This window comes from Protomyctophum parallelum (genome assembly GCF_964188405.1).
Source record: "Protomyctophum parallelum genome assembly, chromosome: 11".
Taxonomy (NCBI): Eukaryota; Metazoa; Chordata; class Actinopteri; order Myctophiformes; family Myctophidae; genus Protomyctophum; species Protomyctophum parallelum.
In genome coordinates, this window is record NC_139707.1 from 46,605,848 (window position 1) to 46,628,665 (window position 22,818).

The window sequence follows — 22,818 nt, forward strand, 5'->3', positions numbered from 1 at the left end:
ATAGCAGATCTTCAAGCTCATAGCACGACTGACATAGAAACATAGCTTTTTCAGAAAACTGTCAGGATGTAGAAGACATTTTTAGAATCTGATCTCAGGTCAGAATGGGTTAATACAGATTATCTGTCTTTCACTTTGATGTTTTCTGGTTCCCTGTTCTTATATGACCTGTCAATATCTGACCAACTAGACTGTTCTTAAATGACCTGTCAATATCTGACCAACTAGACTGTTCTTATATGACCTGTCAATATCTGACCAACTAGACTGTTCCTATATGACCTGTCAATATCTGACCAACTAGACTGTTCTTAAATGACCTGTCAATATCTGACCAACTAGACTGTTCTTATGACCTGTCAATATCTGACCAACTAGACTGTTCTTATATGACCTGTCAATATCTGACCAACTAGTCATTGGTACATTTACATTACACTTTATAGTTAATTTCATTGGACATGAATTTAATCTAATCTGTGTTGATGATCACTGATTTTACATCATCTACATTTACAGACTTGTTGGCTGTGGATTTGGAAAGGCAGAATATGAGATTGTGGCTTCAGCTCTCAGCTCTAATCCTTCACATCTAAGAGAATTGGACATCAGTTATAATGAGATAGAGGATCCATCCATGGACCTGCTCACTGCTGCATTGAAGAGTCCAAACTGTAAACTGGAGATACTGAGGTCACATTATTTACATTAGTTCTGTTTTATTATTCATATCATTATTCACTCTCACATCACAATGCTACGGTACAGACGTAACTACAATATGTGATCCATCATGGCTACTAGGGAATTATTATTATCAATGCTACGGTACAGTAACTACAATATGTGATCCATCATGGCTGCTAGGGAATTATCATTATCAATGCTACGGTACAGTAACTACAATATGTGATCCATCATGGCTGCTAGGGAATTATCATTATCAATGCTACGGTACAGTAACTACAATATGTGATCCATCATGGCTGCTAGGGGATTATCATTATCAATGCTACGATACAGTAACTACAATATGTGATCCATCATGGCTGCTAGGGAATTATTATGTGAACTAATGGGGTACAGTGATTACAGTATGTAGTCATGTTGGCATGCACACTTACACACACACAATTCCTATGTTGGAAGATTAAGATTATGATGATTTACTTCATATTATCCCTGCCTGCCTTCTCTTTCCATCCCTTGGGGTCTTTACTCCAAACCTCTGATATTCAGTCCAGATATTTCATGTGTAATTACAGACTTGCTGGCTGTAAATTCACTCAGACAGGATTTGAAGTTCTGCTCTCAGCTCTCAGCTCTAATCTGCTCCATCTGAAAGAATTGGACCTCAGTTTCATCTGCCTGCAGGAATCACAACTGCTCCAGCTCTCTGCGTTACTGAAGAGTCCACAGTGTGGACTGCAGATCCTGGGGTAAAGAATGTGTGTTCTCTCTGTGTGGATCTCTACTTGAACATCAACACAGCACTTTGTTAAATGTGTATTTCTCTGCAGGTTGTCAGGCTGTGGAGTCACAGAGGAAGGCTGTTCTTCTCTGGCTTCAGCTGTGACCTCCAACCCCTCCTCCCAGCTGAAACAGCTGGACTTGAACTTCAGCCACTTGGGAGACTCTGCTCTGAAGAAGCTGTCTGCTGCCCTGGAGACTGTCAAGTGAGTAGACTTGTGTAGAGCGGCCGTCAAAGGTTCCAGGTTAAATTCCAGGCTCCTCCTGGCTGCTACATGTCCAAGTGTCCTTGAGCAAGAATCTCTGAACCCCTAACAGCTCCCGATGAGCATGCATGTTTTCCTCTGCCATCGGTGGGTGAATGTGAACTACATTGTAATGTAAAGCACTTTGGAGAAAAGCACTTTATAAATGCAGTTTCCCATATTATCATATCATATTACCATGGTTCATTCTAGCAGAGATTTAATATACAGTAGATAGTGTCTATGTTCCATGGTTCTATAACATAGATTAATATACAGTAGATAGTGTATGTTCCATGGTTCTATAACATAGATTAATATACAGTAGATAGTGTCTATGTTCCATGGTTCTATAACATAGATTAATATACAGTAGATATTGTCTATGTTCCATGGTTCTATAACATAGATTAATATACAGTAGATAGTGTCTATGTTCCATGGTTCTATAACATAGAATAATATACAGTAGATGGTGTCTATGTTCCATGGTTCTATAACATAGAATAATATACAGTAGATAGTGTCTATGTTCCATGGTTCTATAACATAGATTAATATACAGTAGATAGTGTCTATGTTCCATGGTTCTATAACATAGATTAATATACAGTAGATAGTGTCTATGTTCCATGGTTCTATAACATAGATTAATATACAGTAGATAGTGTCTATGTTCCATGGTTATATATAACATACATGGGGGCCCAACTGGCGGCCCGGAGGCCAAATGCAGCCCCCACCATCACTTAAAGCGGCCCGCAGGTATATATATCCGAACATTGATATATTATTGTTTTGATGTCTATTTTTTACGTCCAATGTATTTGTATTTGGTTCATAAAGTTAACATAACTATAACTAAATGCATTTGAAATTAAATAAAAATGTTACTTTTCAGGATTCCAATTCAAAAATAGCAAAACAATAATTCAGGATTTCAGTTCAAATAATAGCAAAAATAGCTGATCCACAAGCTCAAAACGCGTCGCATTGCGGCGTGTTTTGAGCTTGTAGATTGGCTGTTTTTGCTACGACAGTAGTGTGCAATGTAATGTGTAATATGTGTCCCTCTGGGGTGAGGGTGGAAATATAGCAGAATTCTGACTAGGGAGATAGGTGGGTTATTGTCTCTCTACGTCGTCCTCAGACGAGCCCTCCATCGTCGTCTCCAGTCATCTCGGTTCTCCATACTCCATCTGGCCAGCTCATTTATGCTTTCCGCACCAGTATCTTTCTTTAGTACGTCCACGTAGGTAGGTGTGGGACGTCCTCTCGATCGATGCCCGTGTGTTGGTTCCCACAGTACAAGCTTTTTGGCCGGGAGTTCTTGATGTCGGTGGCAGTGGCCAGCTAGTCTCATCCTCCTTACTGCTATCTTCTCTGTTACACTTGGTAATGCCCCGTACAGAAGCTTGTTGGTGATGTGCTCATCCTGGTTGATGTTAAGTACCACACGCAACATTCTGGTGTAGCACCCGTCCAGGGATTTCTGTAGGGCTTGTTTAAGTGTCCAGCATTCACAGCCATAGAGGAGGACGGACTCCACGGTAGCAGAGAAGAAACTGATCTTGATGTGTCGGGGGAGGTTGGATTTACACACACTGGTCATACCGTTAAGAGCTCGCCAGGCAAGTGCCTTCCTCACTTTAAGGTCCTTCTCTGTGGAGTCGACCCATGCGCCCAGGTATTTGAAGTCACTGACCTCCTTTAGGACAATACCCTCTATTGTCGTTGGGGGCAGATGTTCCTGGGGGATGTTATAGAGTATGACCTCAGTCTTCTTTGCATTTAGACTGAGGCCAACTTTGGCGCACTCCAACTCCACACAGGTCAGGAGAGCCTGTGCCTGCCTTACGTTGTCCGATAGCAGGCAGATGTCATCGGCGTAGTCCAGGTCTGTGAGGGTTTCTGCAGGGTGTCTCGTAGACCTTCTGGGTGAGATAGTGAAGCCGAGCACTGGCTCCCTTCCATTAATAGCTTGTCTCAGGGCATAGTCCAACACTATTATAAAAAGGAAGGGGGCTAGGGTGTCTCCTTGCAGCACTCCGGTTTGGATGCTGAATTCCTCGCTGTTACCATCCGGCGTTGTCACTCGGGCTCTCGTTCCTGTGTACATGGTGTCAATGGCTCGGAGCAGGTTCGGAGGAACATTGTAAGCCTTGAGTATTCTCACCATCATTCCTCTATGGATTGAGTCAAAGGCCTTCTTGAAGTCAATGAAGCATAGCACTGCTGCTAGGTTGTTCCTCTTGACCTCTTCAATGATCCTCCGTAACGCAAGGATCTGGGCTAAGGTTGTTCTCCCCTCTCGGAATCCGTTTTGGTTTTCCCTGAGGTGGGGGTCGATTGCGCTCCTAATCCTGTTCAGTATCATGCAATTGAACATTTTTGCTATGATACAGGTCAGGCTGATACCACGGTAATTGTCAGGTTTTGACAGATCTCCAGATTTTGGTACTGGGATGATGTGAGAGAGAGACCATATTTCTGGCATGATGTTTCCCAATAGAGCCTGGTTGCAGATCTCCAAGATGACTTCATCCAGATTGCAGTTCTTGACTACCTCGGGTGGAATGCCGTCAGGTCCAGCACTTTTCCCTTGCTTCAGGGAGGCTTTGACCTTGGCAAACTCTCCTGCTGTGAAAGGGCCGTCATTAATGCTGAGATCCTCTAGGACTACAGGCATTTCCCTCTCAGCACCTTCCACTGTCTGGTGTGTGCCGAGGAGGTTCCTGAAGTGAGTTAACCAGGTGGTCACTCTCTCTTCTGGGCTGTTTCCTGCCACCTGTCCCTCTTTCGGTCTTTTCCTTCCACACATCTCATTGATCACCTTCCATGACTCGCTGTACTGGAATTCCCCATGAGCAGCATCTACCTGCGGACTTTTTGCATCAGCTCCTCACCCTTGATGTTGTCGTACTCGGCGAAGAGAAGACGCTTGGCCTCCTTCAGTGTCTCGCGTTGTTCTGCGGACGGCTCTTGATCGCATGCTCGACGTGCTTCCTCTATTCTTTGACGCGCTGCGATGACATCTGGATGTTTCGATCTGGTGGGGCGTCTGGTCCTCTGCATCATCGGTACACACCTCGCTGTTGCAGCCTTGTGTGCTTCCATGAACTTCGTGTACCCTGTGCCCGGTTCCTCCCTCACATCCTGTATGTGAACGAGGTCCTTGAACTCCGCTGTGTATCTGGCCTGTAGTTCAGGGCTTGTGGAGAATGTCCTCCAGTCATGGCGTACCATGGGGCTCGGTTTTGGGGTCCTTAGACTCAACCTCACTCTCATGGATACCACCCGGTGGTCAGAACCTACAGAGTTGAAGGTGTTGTAGGGTTCTGCGTTCAAGATGGAATTCCTCCATTTTCGTCTCACTAGTATGTAGTCTAGTTGACGTCTCATACCTGTAGGCCGGTCCTGGAAGGTCCATCTTTTGCCCATTCTTTTTCTGAACATGGTGTTTGCAGCCAGTAGTTCTTGTTCCAGGAGTAGTGTAGCAAGGTACGCTCCATTCCGGTTTGTGTCCTCATGGTAAGTGTATGTCGCATCCGTTCGTCCGAGTCTCGCGTTAAAGTCCCGAATCGCAAGAAAGTTGTGTGCCGGGCAAGGTTATAATAGTTTTGGTTTTTTCATTATAGTTTAGTTTTAGTTAGTTTTGACATATTTTTTCTAATTCAGTTAGTTTTAGTTAGTTTTTAGAGCGGGTTTGCTAGTTTTAGTTTAGTTTTTATTTTGTGAAAATGCTTAGTTTTAGTTTAGTTTTAGTTTAGTTTTAGTTTAGTTTTAGTTTTTTCGTACTTTGGTTTATTTGTAACGAAGTATAGGATTAAAAACGATCAGAGCAAGTATTGTGTAATAAAAACTCAACAAAAGATACCATTTAAAAGTATATATATTCAGTCTCTGTTGGACAATCAACCATGACATACTTTGCATATTTTCCCATCCTCATCCACAAGGCACTTGCTTGCATCTCCCACACAGTCATATTCGAAGAAATCCCATATTGGGCTGTGGTGGCCACCTGCAAGACCTCAGAAAGGAGGACACTTTTGCGGGGCTCTCTCCCCAGCCCCCCCCCCCCCCCCCCCCAAACAGACACACACAGTGTTTAGAAAAGCGCTATAAAATTCCAGATATTATTATTATTACTATACTATTGCACGCACCTGATTTTCACCACCATCATCTCCAGCAGTATGTCCACAGAGAACATATATTTGCTAATTCAATTAACCTTTTTAAATGATGGGGTACCACAAAGGTCATTCCTTTTATAATCAATTTATTTTATTTCATGTTTAGATATGTTTTATGTTGAATCTCTTTCTTGTGGGGTTTTTTATACAGTCTTATGGTCATCGGTGTGGGACATAGAATGAAGCCAGTAGCCTATGTTCACAGTGCTTTAGCCTCCCTTTCTTTATGATGTCGAGCCATATTGCTCATTAAATGTAGTTTTTCATTTTGCATTTTTGGTTTATTTATCCCTGCATTAACTATACTAAAGTGATTGTGAGAACACACATTCCACAAAAAACAAACAGACCATCCCACTGGCAGTGTTGACAGGTTTTGGAAGAGAAACAAGCAACCATGTCTATGAAAACAAGCCCAAAAGAAGCCTGACTAGGCTTAGTAGGCTATTTTATAAAACAAGGCCAAAGTCGCTTATAATTAAGCGGACATGGCAACGTCTCCTCTCTCTTTTTAAGACAGAGGGAGTGTGGCTGGCTCGCTGCGGAGCTGAGCAGCTCTGCGGAGATTTTAATACAGAGACAACGTAAATGACAGTTATGACACAAGCACTGTATATCACACAAAACCGGACAATTATGTGTCCGGCCAGAGGTTGAGTTGGGAGGAGGACAGGTGGTTCTAAAACCGGACTGTCCGGCGTGAAACCGGACGTCTGGCCACTCTTTCTGCCAACTTTTGCCATTTTTGCGAGATGCAAGCAGCAGCATTAAAACTTGAAGCGACCACGGGGCTGCACTGCAGAATGTAAACACGGGTCGTAAAGCGTTGTGACATGCTGCCTTACGGTGCTGAAAAGTGCCGTAAAAACGGCTCGGGAAATAAGGAAAAGAACCGAATTCATTTAAAAGGTTTAGCCTATATTCTAAATGTCCGTAAGGCATATAAATATTGATAAAAAAACGATAACGAATGCCATTTTGTCTATCATTTCAGTTCGTTTTAGTTAGTTTTGTGAACACACAATACAGTTTTAGTTTAGTTATCGTTTTTTAATTTATTTTAGTTTCAGTTTAGTTTCAGTTAACTAAAATGTTTTTTTAATTCTAGTTTTCGTTTTTTCGTTAGTTATAGTTAACTATAATAACCTTGGTGCCGGGACGCTTCGGACTGCCGTTGCTAGGTCCCTGTAAAACTTTTCCGCTTCCTCGACTGACACCACGTTGGTGGGGGAGTACACTGCCATGATGGTTGTTACCGGACTGCTACTAAACTCGGCGATGAGGATCCGCTCTGAGAATCGGTGGGTTTTCCGCAGTGTCTTACGTGCTCTAGGGCTCAACAGCAGCCCCACTCCTCCGGTTGCTGCCTGGGCTTCGTTCCTCCATGCCGAGGAGGTGACGAAGGTGTAATTCTCAACCCTGCAGTGTTTGATGGTGATCTCATTGTGCACCCTTCTGTGCTCCTGGACTCCTAGGATCTCCACTCCTCTGCTCTCTGCACAGTGTGTGAGCTCCTCCAACCTCCCATCTTCTCTGACTGTGCATGCGTTGAAGGTTCCCATTATAAATGGTTTCCTGCAACGCAAGATTGCATTAGACCGTGTGCTGTTTTCGGACTGAACCCTCCCTTGCGGGTTTAAGGTCCAGTCGTCATGTTGTCCCCCCGGGGGAGGACCAGCACTACGGTCCGCTGCTAGGCTCCTGCGGACTCCTGCCGCTGGAAGTATAGGTTTTGAAATGACTAGACTTTCCATGGTTGACTTTACAATGCTATATAAGAACTGTGGGGCGCAACTCCTCACAGTCCTGGTTTTAGTTTGGAGTGTCCTTCTCCTAGGTGGGTTGGCTCGGCTGTGAGCTCCACCTGCCCATGCTATTTACCCATAACTGGGGCAGTGGTTGGTAAGGTGCCAGGGCGTGTCCACACACCGGTGGGCCTGCACACCTCACCTCTGGGGCCCACTGCTGCTCCGAGATCCCCTACATTTTACATGTGGCCACGAGGAGGCACTGCAGGAGTCTTGGCGATGGAGAGGCTGTGTACCGGCAGGAGGAGGCTTACGCAACTCGGCTCCTCTTTTCACCCCCCGCGTGGAGGGCTAGCCGGCGGCAGTAGCTGAAAGCAGAGAGTAGCGAGCAGGAGCAGCATGCAGCATGCACTAACTACAAGCACTTCTACACAGTACTACTGCACTGACGCATCACACACCCTGTGCTTAAGCACACACACACTGTTCTGAGTTTTAATTAATGTAGAATGTAATTACTTACCTTGTCATCGGTGTATGAATGTGTGTGTGAATGGGTGAATGTAATGCACATGTAGTAAATCGCCTTGGATAAAGGTGCTATATAAATGCACCATTTACCATTTACATACAGTACGTGAGGGACTTCATATATATATATTTTTTTTCTTTTCTTTTTTTAATATATAGTTTATTTTTTAACCAAAAAGGCTCTTTCACACACTTATGCCAGTGATCACCCTCCTTATTTGTGCCAATGTTGGCACTGGTGCCTAAGGTTGCCTATAGACAATTTTAAAATAGCCAATTACAAGCTCCGTTGTAACCAAATGGACCCGAAACAATCTCAGATTTAAAGGTGCAATAGATCACTAGATGTTGCTCTCTGAACACCTCTGTTTCATGAGGGTTCTTGCTTGACTCACATCTGTTCTGTAGGGCAGCAATATTATGCAGTTTGCAACACTGCAATATGGTAGCCTGGCCAGTGTTCATTTTGACAGCTAATTTAGTCTTTTGAATAACACACGCTTTAGTTTTAGTCCTATTTTACTCATCTGAAATCGTCTAGTCTTAGTCTAGTCTTAGTGTTAGTCAACAAAACTGGTGGCAGCTTCCTCCAAGCGTTCCTTTAGGGGGGAAAGTACAAAGTTGCCCACCCCTGTATTATAACATTAATATACAGTATAGTCGGTGTCTATGTGTTCCATGGTTCTATTTCTAACATTTGGAATGTACAGTAATTGATACAGACAGTGATTTACAGTGAGTGTTATGATGTTCACCATGATATACTAGAATGATAAACAGCATCTAAATCTAAACGGTGTTCTAAATGACATCATAGTCTAAAGACATGAGGATAGAAGTATTGATATATTTAACATGTATATATGATCTATCTATAGAGATGATAGAAGTATCAGTGTTATAAATAATATCTCTAATTTAACACTGTTTGAACTAGAAACATGTGCTCCTCAGAACACAGGTCTCCGCCAGGACGGGTAGCTTATTGTGGGCCAGCAATGTTTCACAGGCAATCGTTCATGATTTGAAGCATTTTGTTCAAAACGAGACACTCCTCAATCTAATCCAAATCTGAGAGATACGTCTTAATCACACGACCATAGAGATATGGTACCAATGTGTGTGATGTTTGGACAGAGTCTGTGGGAGAATGACGACAAAATGTGTTTAGTAAATATTTGGTGGGCCTAAAACAGGCCGATGTGAGACATTAAGCAGCAGAGGTTTTGACTTGATTCATTGTTGTTCTACTTCCTACAGTGTGAATCATGGAGGAGAACACTGGACTAAACCTCAACTCCTTACAACAAGTGAGTCTGTCTGTCTGTCTGTCTGTCTGTCTGTCTGTCTGTCTGTCTGTCTGTCTGTCTGTCTGTCTAACCCATGTAGACCTGAGGACGATTCAAACAAATGTCTTGTAAATCCTGACTATGTCAGTGGTTCTCACAGGGTTAAACCCTATGTTTATATGTCAGTGGTTCTCACATGGTTAAACCCTATTTTTATATGTCAGTGGTTCTCACAGGGTTAAACCCTATGTTTCTATGGCAGTGGTTCTCACGGGGTTAAACCCTATGTTTCTATGTCAGTGGTTCTCACAGGGTTAAACCCTATGTTTATATGTCAGTGGTTCTCAGTGTTGGGGAGTATTAAGCTACATGTAGCTGAGCTACGTAGCTTAGCTACATTTTGCTGTAGCTTGTGGTATTTTAGCTACATTCATATTTGTGTACCTCGTCAAGTAGCTCAGCTACTTTTTGGGTCATTTTTTGTAGCTTAGCTACTCAAGTTACAAGCTACAATTTTGGGGAGCAGGGGTCTCCCAGAGGGGAGGAGGGGTCTCCCAGATGGGAGCAGGGGTCTCCCAGAGGGGAGGAGGGGTCTCCTGCATGTACATTCTCAATTTAACGCTGAAAAATAAAAAGTAGCTGAGCTACTTTTTCCTATGTAGCTGTAGCTTTACAAGCTACATTTCTCTAGGGTTAGCTATATGTAACTTGATCAAGCTACTGCCATGGTGAGCTACTTGTAGCTTTACAAGCTACGCTTTCAAAGTAACTTCCCCAACACTGGTGGTTCTCAAACTATTTTCATGTCAAGGACCCCCAAACATATCTGTAATTGGCTGCCGACCCTCATCTGAAAATATGTTGTTCCAGGGACCCCCCAGAAGCAAAGATTTGAGTTAAAAACCTTAACCACACTGTTACACCCACACTGTTACACCCACACTGTTACACCCACACTGTTACACCCACACTGTTACACCCACACTGTTACACCCACACTGTTACACCCACACTATTACACCCACCATCATAGCAGGTACTTTCTGAAAACTGTCAGGATTCAGAAGACATTTGCAGAATCTACAAATGTCTTCTAAATCCTGACAGTTTTCAGAAAAAAAGCCATGTTTCTGTCAGTCGTTCTCAAAGATTTGAGTTAAAAACGTTCTGAAAGAATATATATATTCAAAGATTTGTGCCACATTTTCACGATTTAAAAAAAATAGCAGACCTACAAGCTCATAGCGCGGCACTATGTGCTATGAGCCCGCGTGCATGTGTGCATGTGTGTGTGCGCGCATGTGTGTGCGCATGTTTGTGTGTGTGTGCGCTCGCGTGCATGTGTGCGTGTGCGTGCATGTGTGCGTGTGCGTGCATGTGTGCATGTGTGCGGGCGCGTGCGCATGTTCTGAAAGAATATATATTCAAAGATTTGCGCCACATTTTCACGATTTTAAAAAAATAGTAGACCTACAAGCTCATAGCGCGGCACTCTGTGCCGCACAATGAGCCCGCGCATGTGTGCGTGTGTGTGTGTGTGCACGCGCGCATGTGTGCACGCGCATGTGTGTGTGTGTGTGTGTGTGTGCGTGCGAGCATGTGTGCGTGCGAGCATGTGTGCGTTTGCGTGCGCATGTGTGCGTGCGCATGTGTGCGTGTGTGCGCGATGATACATGTGCATGCGTGCGCGATGATACGTGCACGTGTGTGCGTGCGCCGTGCACGTATCATTCAGTGAAGGATGTATTTAATGTGTACTGTGTTGTTTTCTCTTCAGATTTCCAGCGTCTCACTCTGGACACAAACACAGCACACTGTCGCCTCTCTCTGTCTGAGAACAACAGGAAGGTGACAAACGATGGTCAGGATCATTCATATCCTGACCATCCTGACAGGTTTCAGTACTTTCCTCAGGTTCTGAGTTCAGAGAGTCTAGATGAACGCTGCTACAGTGAGGTACAGTTCAGTGGACGGGCTTGGATAGGAGTGACTGACGGAGACATCAGTAGTAGGAAAGGATCCAGTCGGGACTGTATGCTTGGATACAATGAACATTCCTGGAGTCTGACCTGTGCTGATGGTCAGCATGGTAACTCTTACTCTGTCAGACACAATACTAAGGTGACTGCCCTTCCTATCCGTCCCTCTGGCTCCAACAGAGTAGCTGTGTATCTGGACCGTCCCGCTGGGACTCTGTCCTTCTACAGAGTGTTAGAGGACACTCTGACTCACCTGTACACCGTCCAGAACACGTTCACTCAACCGCTCTACGCTGGGTTCTGTGTTATGACTGACTCCTCTGTGTCTCTGTGTGAGGACAGACAGGCTGTGAGGACAGACAGGCTGTGAGGACAGACAGGCAGACAGGCTGTGAGGACAGACAGGCTGTGAGGACAGACAGGCTGTGAGGACAGACATACAGGCTGTGAGGACAGACAGACAGGCTGTGAGGACAGACAGGCTGTGAGGACAGACAGACAGACAGACAGACAGGCTGTGAGGACAGACAGACAGACAGACAGGCTGTGAGGACAGACAGACAGGCTGTGAGGACAGACAGACAGGCTGTGAGGACAGACATACAGGCTGTGAGGACAGACAGACAGGCTGTGAGGACAGACAGGCTGTGAGGACAGACAGACAGACAGACAGACAGGCTGTGAGGACAGACAGACAGGCAGGCTGTGAGGACAGACAGGCAGGCTGTGATGACAGACAGGCTGTGAGGACAGACAGACAGGCTGTGAGGACCGACAGACAGGCTGTGAGGACAGACAGGCTGTGAGGACAGACAGACAGGCTGTGAGGACAGACAGACAGGCTGTGAGGACAGACAGGCTGGCTGTGATGACAGACAGGCTGTGAGGACGGACAGACAGACAGTGTGTTGTATCATAATGTAATAATCAGGAACAGGTGTGGTGGGGGGGGGGTGTTTACATAATCAATATGTTTTGGTTTCCATGGAGTCACTGTTAGGGTCATCTGGGGTCACGGTTAGGGTCATCTGGGGGTCACCGTTAGGGTCATCTGGGGTCGTTGACATGTAAAAGTAGCACAGTGGTTCTCAACCTGTGGGTCGAGACCCTCGGGGGGTCCCAACAATCATATACCTCAAGGAAACATGCACACACACACACACACACACACACACACACACACACAGTGTGATATGCATTGGGTCCAGATGGTTCAAATGGAACCAAATGGACCGCGACGGGGCACGGCACCTCCAATAAACATCCACCCAATCCACTTCTCTCCACCTGAGTCGTGCCCTGAGAGACAAAGGCCCTCATTTTTCGACAGTCTATTTAGATTGCCTCGCAGTCGTCAGTCACTGCGTGCCGGGCTGTCAACTGTCATTATATGAATGTGCAGCCAAAACAGTATATAGCCTCATGTGGCTGGTGGTGGGCAGCGTGGGCTGGCTGGGTAATATACCTACAGTATATCTCCGATGCAGTTCCCACTTGCGCTGGGAGCCTGGCACGGTACATTTGGCATTCGAGCGACGCGTCAGGTTTATTATATTGCACATACCGTAAGAAAGACATCGGCCTTCATGCTGTAGATTAGGCTACAGTAGGCTATACCTGCACGTTGGGACTCTCCGCAGCTGAGCTGCAGCACTGCTGCACTATAGCCTACTCTCCAACGTCCCGTCATGGAAATATTTCAGCACAGACAGCCCAAATCCTCGCATGTATGCGCTCATGCAAAACACTGTTTAAATGGCTTAAGCATCTCTTGCAACATTGTTTTTAATTGCGCGATTTTATCTCCTACTAATTTCATATGACACATGTATTCCTTAACATTTTTATTTATTTATTTTTTACATGTAGCCCATATACATTATACATACATTTTATATAAACATTTTAGGAGTGAATACATATATGTTTAGATGCCTGTGACAGCCTCTCAGCAGTTCAGACAAGGCTGCTCCGCTTGTGTAAGACAAGCGTACGGCAGCTCCCGACCAGACGTGACTATTTGTCCTACTCAAGTTCAATTTCAAGCTTTGCCGGAAATGTTAAATGCCGAAAATGCCGGTAATTTCGGCGTGCGCCCATATTTTGGCGTACGCACGGTTGATAAATGAGGGCCAAAGACTTTGAGAAGCTCTGATGCATCCTATATTATACATGATGTGTTGTCGTCTGCATCCTATATTATACATGATGTGTTGTCGTCTGCATCCTATATTATACATGATGTGTTGTCCAGTTTTATTCCAAAGACTGACTAAAACAAATTGAAATGTGCTGCCCAAAACAAGACTGTTGTCACAATGCTGTTATCTTATATAACTATATATTTGTTGTTCTATTTGAGATGTGTTGATTAAAAACATATTTACATTTCATGCTGTTGAACGCCTTCTTTGACCCTCCTATGACCCTTCTTTGAGGGGCGCTAGTCCCTCCTATGAGAAGCTTTTCAGGGTGAGTGTAACCCTCCTATGAGCAGCTTTTCAGGGTGAGTGTGACCCTCCTATGAACAGCTTTTCAGGGTGAGTGTGACCCTCCTATGAGCAGCTTTTCAGGGTGAGTGTAACCCTCCTATGAACAGCTTTTCAGGGTGAGTGTGACCCTCCTATGACCAGCTTTTCAGGGTGAGTGTGACCCTCCTATGAGCAGCTTTTCAGGGTGAGTGTGACCCTTCTATGAACAGCTGTTCAGGGTGAGTGTGACCAGAACGCAAACATTGAAGCTAAAAGTGAGGGCAGGAAGATTGAAGACGGAAACGGTGAGGACATTCCGGATGATTTGATTGGTTGAACACGGAAAGTGATGTATGATTAATGATAAGAGCGCCCCTCACTTCACACAGATGTGATTTTTCTTTTTCCTAACAAATTTTGGCCTGACGTCGAAATTTGAAAAATGTCTTAAAAATCCTGACAGTTTTCTGAAAAACCTCAATATTTGTGCTCAATATTTCATGTCAAGGACCCCAAAGTTATATGTAATTGGCCACCGACCCCCATCTGAACATATGTTGTTCCAGGGACCCCCCAGAAGCAAATATTTGAGTTAAAATGTTCACTCTGTAATAATATTTATTCAAATATTTGAGGCACATTTTCACGATAAAAAAAAATAGCAGATCTACAAGCTCATACCTCGGCACCGAGTGCCGCGCTATGAGCTTGTATAGATCTGCTATTTTTCAATAGCTAAAGTATAACATAATGCTTAAAACAACAAAAGGGGTTCCTGCCCAGAATGGGTTAATGAAAGATGTTATACTTCCAGATTACTTCCATGTGTAACTATCATACCATGCGTTGTTACACTATAAACTCCAGCTTCTCGCTCAAATGTTTTCAAAAACATTTTTCAGGGCAATGTTTAATTATAATAAACATAGACATTGTTTAGCTGTAAATGAACATTGCGTGTGTGTTTACGTCGTGGCTGTCATGTTGGAAACGGCAGTAAATCAAGCGGTCCGAGGCTTTGATTAGGCATCGTTCTGTGTTACGGTTACGTAAGAACTTATTTCTTACGGTTACGTAAGAACTTAATCACACCCGTGTGAAGTGAGGGGCGCTAATATATTAAAGTAAACAAAACTCATGTTGATTTATAGGTGATGTAAAACAAACATTACATTCTCTTTATTGTTAATGGCATTTAATGTTTGTGTTTAGGGACAAGATGACGTACATTTTCCCTTCGTTGTCAAGGGTTATAGGGTTAGTGGCGTAATGGCGTTTATAAAACAAACACTGAACTAAAAACAAACATTAAACCTGTATATACTCAAAAACATTAAGGAAGTATCTAGACAGGTACATGCTATCTTGGTGGTGTATGGAATCTTGTGGACCAGACCCATTGCTAGATGCAGAACTCTGTCGTCGACCCTAAAGCCATCCAGCCTGTCAAAGTGGGCACTGGGTAGGGGTGAGGTGGGTTCGGGGGGTGAGGTCATGTAGAGAGAGAGAGAGGGGAAGGACAGGCCAGTTCTGATGAGTCAGATTAACTGACTGTAGTTTAAACTGTAGTTTTACAATGAGTCCACTAGGTGGTGGACAATGAACACATTAAATTACGTTTTGATTGATTGATTGAAATATTTATTTACAGTTTGTAGAATTACAGTACATTTCAAGCACAAACTCAATACAAAGACTGTTAACTGTGAGTGGACGACCCAATTAAGCATTACACTTGTTTACAACAGGGTCCACATTGTTCAATTCATCAAAACATTTAGAGACATATACAAATAGACATTTCTATGTAGCTAAAGAACAGAACAGGAATTCATCATAGAGATTCATCAGAGTATACGTGCAGTACTTATCGGGACAGAATTAGACATTTTTCTTTTCTGACACTGGACCGTGAGAATGATGGAGTCTAGTAAGGTTTGGGGGAGAGAGACAGAGAGACAGAGAGAGAGAGGCGGACCTGGCAGGAAAAGCTGCAATGGCGCCGCCCACTGGCTGAGAATAGTGCCTATAAAACCAGCTATAAAGAGAGGAAAACCAACGCGAGAGAGAAAGAGTTGAGACGTCATCCATCAACGTTATGAAGAAGTTGTGACTGCTTAAGTTCAACTAAACTAAACATGGTTAGTAAAAATGGCTTTGATTATGTAATCTGTTTTATTAAACATGTATTTAATTAACAGACTGAGACAGTTATGATACAATTAGAACAGCAATTTAATTAAGACTTTTCTGTCCAAAAATATCTGTGTTTAACAATTAACAGCCCATCCAATGAACAGAAATGAAGCACAGTGTTGGTAAATGTAGCCTTTGAAATAACAATTTCTTCAGTGACTTATTGCATTGTTGATTTCTAACATGCAGGCCTTTTATTGCTGTTTCTCAGTTGATGATGTGTGTTATTTTGTGGTTAATGTATTTTGTAAAAGTGAAAAGAAGGCTTAGACTGGTTTAGGCACCAACACTTATTGACTCACATTGGCTGTTTGTTCAGAACTAAGATGTTTCCCGGTCATTACTGAGTCAGTGAGGGTGCAGGCAGTAATACTGACTGCACCCTCACCTGCGGTATACTTTCAACCAACCGTAAACTATACATTGCATAACCTCTCTCTCTCTCTCTCCCTCTATCTCTCTCTAAACAAGAACTGCACACAAACACACACACACACACACACACACACACACACACACACACACACACACACATTCTTTGCATATTTTGCAACTATGATTTGACTATTTGATAAAGTTGACATATCTGACTATCTGTAGGCCTACACGGCTGTAGCTTTTCTTAATAATGCTACATTTGAGATAGACTATACTTAGGCTAGGCTTTTTGCCAGAGCACATCAACATCTATATACATTTCACACATAATACAACCAGTTGCACTGCTTTAGTTACAAAAGTTTAAGATACGAAGCCATATATCGATCCCCAGAGGCAAATTCAGGACTCCAAAGAGTTTTATTATTACTATTATTACTTGCACAAGCAAGATTGTCGGCTGGACGTACAGTATACGTACATATGGTATGCATGGTAGGTATACTGGATGTTGATGGTCACGCTAATTAAGATATGTTTCAATGTCTGGCAGCGGCGTGTACAGACATTTAGAGGGGCAGGTGCTCAAGTGAAAAAAAGGGCACCTATAGCACGTGGAACCGGCCGGTTGCCTTAACCCATTCTGACCTGAGATCAGATTCTAAAAATGTCTTCTACATCCCCACAGTTTTCTGAAAAAGCTATGTTTCTATGTCAGTCGTTCTTCGATTTTTCAAAAATAGCAGACCTACAAGCTTGTAGATGTGCTATTTTTCAATAGCTATAAAGCATAACATAATGCTAACACCAAAAGGGGTTCCCACCCTTTTTTTCCTTCTCAAAAGGGCACATGCTCTAGCACCCCCTGGTGTCTATCTGTGCACGCCACTGATGTCTGGTTACACAGCCATCAAACAAGACTGTCTTGTCAAACCATGTGACCTCCATTGGAAATGCATTGGAGCGGCCATTAAACACAGACAAGACACAAGACTGGGACAAGACAGGTGTCTTTTAGGTGTGAATGAGGCCTATAATAACCCCTTCTTTTCACTTACAAAATACATTTCTACAAAATAACACATCATCAACTATAAGAAACAGGTACAACAATTGAGGCCATGTTAGAAATCAACAATGCAAGTCTCTGAGGAAATAGTTATTTCAGGCTACATTTACAACATGCTGGAAATGAGAAAAGTTTTAAATTAAATTGCTGTTCTAACTGTCTGTCTGTCTGTCTCCATCTCTATATGAAGATCAACCTCATAGGAGGGTTCGGGGGTCTCCTCTCCTCCTTAGGAGGGTTCGGGGGTCTCCTCTCCTCCTTAGGAGGGTTCGAAGGTCTCCTCTCCTCCATAGGAGGGTTCGAAGGTCTCCTCTCCTCCCTGCTGCGTCCCATCTCTCTCCTGCAGGCTGCCTGTCTCTCTCAGGTCAGTGTTTTCATTTTGTCCATTTTTCCTATGACGAAAAACTACCTTTTTTCACTGAGGAAAACAAAATAAAAACTAAGCTATGATGATGAACACTAAATCTATTGAGGATTTCGTCAACAAATAATTTAAACCTAGACTAAAATGTTAGGGAGGAACTATAGTGGACAAGAGATCTAGTGGAACTAAAAGACAAGTCATTTCATGCTTGAGCAGATCTACAAGCTCACGACGCGTTGTGAGCTTGTAGATCAGCTATTTTCAGCATGCAAAAAAGTCTAAAATCAGCCATTATAGGAAAATACATTTTTAGTCAACAAAAATCTGTGTGTATGTACCTATACCGTAGTCGACTAAAACTAGACTAACACGAAAACATTTCGGATGACTAAAATGCGTCTAAAAACGGTAATGGAAATGTATTCAAAAGACTAAAAGTAAATGAAAATGTGCTGTGAAACATGGACCGTTCTGTGCAGGTGGTGGGTGTATTAGATGAAAATGTGCTGTGAAACATGGACCCTTCTGTGCAGGTGGTGGGTGTGTTAGATGAAAATGTGCTGTGAAACATATGGACCCTTCTGTGCAGGTGGTGGGTGTATTAGATGAAAATGTGCTGTGAAACATGGACCCTTCTGTGCAGGTGGTGGGTGTATTAGATGAAAATGTGCTGTGAAACATGGACCCTTCTGTGCAGGTGGTGGGTGTGTTAGATGAAAATGTGCTGTGAAACATGGACCCTTCTGTGCAGGTGGTGGGTGTGTTAGATGAAAATGTGCTGTGAAACATGGACCCTTCTGTGCAGGTGGTGGGTGTATTAGATGAAAATGTGCTGTGAAACATGGACCCTTCTGTGCAGGTGGTGGGTGTATTAGATGAAAATGTGCTGTGAAACATGGACCCTTCTGTGCAGGTGGTGGGTGTATTAGATGAAAATGTGCTGTGAAACATGGACCCTTCTGTGCAGGTGGTGGGTGTATTAGATGAAAATGTGCTGTGAAACATGGACCCTTCTGTGCAGGTGGTGGGTGTGCTGGCGTTGGGGCTGCTGTGTGCGCTGGTCCTCTGTGTGGCCCGGCTGTTGGCCCGTCACGCCTGGTTCTGTCACAGGCTGTCCTGTTTCAGCACGCCCCCCACACACTCCTGGCTGCTGGGACACCTGGGACAGGTGAGGCGCACGCACGCACGCACGCACGCACGCATGCACGCACGCACGCACGCACGTCGCACACACACACACAAACCAGAAAAGTGGGCAGCAAAACATAGTGGGCACTATGGAAATCTGGGCAACCAAAACGGTACACACACACACACACACACACACACACACACACACACACACACACACACACACACACACACACATCCTTTCAAAACGCACTTATTACAGTATTTCCAGTTAAATCTGTTTCACACTGTTCACACATACAGTAATCTTGACACATGACTGCAGGCTGTTTCCACAGAACATTAGAAACAGGATTCTGTTGCAACTGTTGTCCTCACATGTCCTTACTGACACCATCTTGTCGCGTGCGTGCGTGCGTGTGTTTGTGCGTGCGTGTGTGCGTGCTCACGACAGATGAAGAACACAGAGGAGGGTCTCCAGGAGGTGGATGCTCTGGTGGAGACCCACAGACACTCGTGCTCCTGGTTCCTGGGTCCGTTCTACCACATGGTCCGAGTGTTCCACCCCGACTTCACCAAGCCCCTGCTGATGGCCTCGGGTAGGTGCACATACACGCACGCACGCACGCACGCACGCACACACACGCACACACACACACACACACACACACACACACACACACACACACACACACACACACACACACACACACACACACACACACACACACACACACACACACACACACACACACACACACACACACACACACACACACACACACACACACACACACACACACACACACACACACACACACACACACTTCTAGTCATTGTTACTAGTTGCCTAGTTTACTAGTTTACTAGTCGACTAGTGCAGTGGTTCCCAAACGTTTTCATGTCAAGGACCCCCAAATTGACACTAATTAGCCCGCAGACCCCCGTTTGAAAAGACGTGCCAGGGACCCCCATAAGAGGAGACTTTTACGGCTCTAGCAGTGATTTTCAACCCGTAAAATTTTCAAGGACCCCCAGTTTGACATGCATTAGTCTACGGACCCCCATTTAATAGCATTTTAATCTCTGGGACCCCGATTTATATTGTAAAATCAATGCTAATTTCACGCGTCGCCGATTCTGCGAGTTGATGTCGAGCTCAGACAGATCTGTCATTTTGCTCTCTTCTGGTGTTGGAGCTCAGAGGAATTCACTGTGGAGCCGTTTCTCACACACCTGTTGTATACCCAGATATGATTGGATAATGAGACAGAAGACCAGGTATGGTTGCACTGTAGCTTCACCTTTGCTGTCAACATAAAGGTCCTTTCAAAGCGGTTTAACGCGCCTATAGTTCATTTTCACTGAGACCTGCGTTTGCTTTCTGTACGCGCGGAGAAGTCGCGGGGCAACAACACAACGCAAGCGTATTTACCTTGTTAAATTGTCGCGCGCGTGCTCGTTTCGTGCGCACACACGGCCGCGACTCAACAGACCTGGATTCTGTTTAGCTTCTTTTTTTGAACGATTTTGTTGTCACGCCCCTCTTGTATGGAGCCATTTCAGGGCCAAAAGTTTTGATCATTTATTAAAAACAGTTGACGAAAAAACATTTAAATTGAAGTGGAAAAATAAGAATTGAAACCGAAAGTCTCACATTTGTATCTTGAACTTTGAAAAATTAAAAAAACGTATTCAAAAGTTTTTTTCAGTTCAAATGTATTTTTGATTTGAATCAAAATTTATTTTGATTTTTGAGTACATTTTTTTTTTTTCCAGTTTCAGATCTTATTTTTACGGATTCAAATCTTATTTTTACGGATTCAAATCTTTTTTTTACGGATTCAAATCTTTTTTTTTCGGCTACAGATTTTGTTTTCTTTTTCGCCTCTAACTTTTTTCACTTTCAGGTCGAAAACCTTTACGTCTTGTTTTGGCCCTGAAGTTGCCTGGGGGAGCGGCCTCAACCGAGAGGGGCGTGGAATCCTGATTGACAGTGTGTAGAGTGTAGAGGCCTCTACTCTCTGTGTTGCACCATGCCACCCAGCGTTGGGCAGAGGCCTCTACTCTCTGTGTTGCTCCATGCCACCCAGCATTGGGCAGAGGCCTCTACTCTGTGTTGCTCCATGCCACCCAGCATTGGGCAGAGGCCTCTACTCTCTGTGTTGCACCATGATGCCACCCAGCGTTGGGCAGAGGCCTCTACTCTCTGTGTTGCACCATGATGCCACCCAGCATTGGGCAGAGGCCTCTACTCTCTGTGTTGCACCATGCCACCCAGCATTGGGCAGAGGCTTCTACTCTCTGTGTTGCACCATGCCACCCAGCATTGGGCAGAGGCCTCTACTCTCTGTGTTGCACCATGACGCCACCCAGCGTTGGGCAGAGGCCTCTACTCTCTGTGTTGCACTATGCCACTCAGCGTTGGGCAGAGGCCTCTACTCTCTGTATTGCACCATGATGCCACCCAGCGTTGGGCAGAGGCCTCTACTCTCTGTGTTGCACCATGATGCCACCCAGTGTTGGGCAGAGGCCTCTACTATCTGTGTTGCACCATGCCACCCAGCATTGGGCAGAGGCCTCTACTCTCTGTGTTGCTCCATGATGCCACCCAGCGTTGGGCAGAGGCCTCTACTCTCTGTGTTGCACCATGATGCCACCCAGTGTTGGGCAGAGGCCTCTACTATCTGTGTTGCACCATGCCACCCAGCATTGGGCAGAGGCCTCTACTCTCTGTGTTGCTCCATGCCACCCAGCGTTGGGCAGAGGCCTCTACTCTCTGTGTTGCACCATGATGCCACCCAGCATTGGGCAGAGGCCTCTACTCTGTGTTGCTCCATGCCACCCAGCGTTGGGCAGAGGCCTCTACTCTCTGTGTTGCACCATGATGCCACCCAGCGTTGGGCAGAGGCCTCTACTCTCTGTGTTGCACCATGATGCCACCCAGCGTTGGGCAGAGGCCTCTACTCTCTGTGTTGCACCATGATGCCACCCAGTGTTGGGCAGAGGCCTCTACTATCTGTGTTGCACCATGCCACCCAGCATTGGGCAGAGGCCTCTACTCTCTGTGTTGCTCCATGCCACCCAGCGTTGGGCAGAGGCCTCTACTCTCTGTGTTGCACCATGATGCCACCCAGCATTGGGCAGAGGCCTCTACTCTCTGTGTTGCACCATGATGCCACCCAGCGTTGGGCAGAGGCCTCTACTCTCTGTGTTGCACCATGATGCCACCCAGCATTGGGCAGAGGCCTCTACTCTCTGTGTTGCACCATGATGCCACCCAGCGTTGGGCAGAGGCCTCTACCGAGAGGGGCGTGGAATCCTGATTGACAGGTCCCCCCCCCCCTGTGTAGAGTGTAGAGGCCTCTGCCCAACGCTGGGTGGCGTCATGGAGCAACACAGAGAGTAGAGGCCTCTGCCCAACGCTGGGTGGCATGGTGCAACACAGAGTAGAGGCCTCTGCCCAACGCTGGGTGGCGTCATGGACTAACACAGAGAGTAGAGGCCTCTGCCCAACGCTGGGTGGCATCATGGAGCAACACAGAGTGTAGAGGCCTCTGCCCAACGCTGGGTGGCATCATGGTGCAACACAGAGAGTAGAGGCCTTTGAACTGAAAAAACTTTTGAATACGTTTTTTTATTTTTCAAAGTTCAAGATACAAATGTGAGACTTTCGGTTTCAATTCTTATTTTTCCACTTCAATTTAAGTGTTTTTTCGTCAACTGTTTTTAATAAATTATCAAAAAA

The 22,818-nt window shown here is 44.8% G+C and overlaps 3 protein-coding genes across 3 annotated transcripts in view; all 3 read left to right on the top strand.

Annotated features, from left to right (window-relative positions):
• LOC310867043 (NACHT, LRR and PYD domains-containing protein 3-like) overlaps positions 1 to 22,818 on the top strand; it is an 88,186-nt gene that overhangs the window by 30,679 nt on the left and 34,689 nt on the right. The gene's annotated exons all lie outside the window — the stretch shown is intronic.
• The window catches only part of LOC310866410 (protein NLRC3-like), a 62,459-nt gene that overhangs the window by 4,952 nt on the left and 34,689 nt on the right, over positions 1 to 22,818 (top strand). The window contains exons 3-7 of the mRNA XM_083776015.1: positions 520 to 693; positions 1,266 to 1,439; positions 1,521 to 1,676; positions 9,454 to 9,503; positions 11,260 to 12,343. Of these exons, the coding sequence (XP_083632141.1) occupies positions 520 to 693; positions 1,266 to 1,439; positions 1,521 to 1,676; positions 9,454 to 9,503; positions 11,260 to 11,831 (1,126 nt within the window). The 3' untranslated portion in view covers positions 11,832 to 12,343. The remainder of the gene's footprint in view (positions 1 to 519; positions 694 to 1,265; positions 1,440 to 1,520; positions 1,677 to 9,453; positions 9,504 to 11,259; positions 12,344 to 22,818) is intronic.
• LOC310866411 (cytochrome P450 4F8-like) lies at positions 15,979 to 21,060 on the top strand (the record flags this gene model as incomplete). The annotated part of the gene is made up of 6 exons (XM_083776016.1): positions 15,979 to 16,073; positions 17,766 to 17,820; positions 17,881 to 17,939; positions 18,961 to 19,107; positions 19,525 to 19,669; positions 20,981 to 21,060. Exons 1-6 carry the CDS (start codon positions 16,071 to 16,073, stop codon positions 21,058 to 21,060), a joined length of 489 nt encoding a protein of 162 aa, XP_083632142.1. The 5' UTR covers positions 15,979 to 16,070.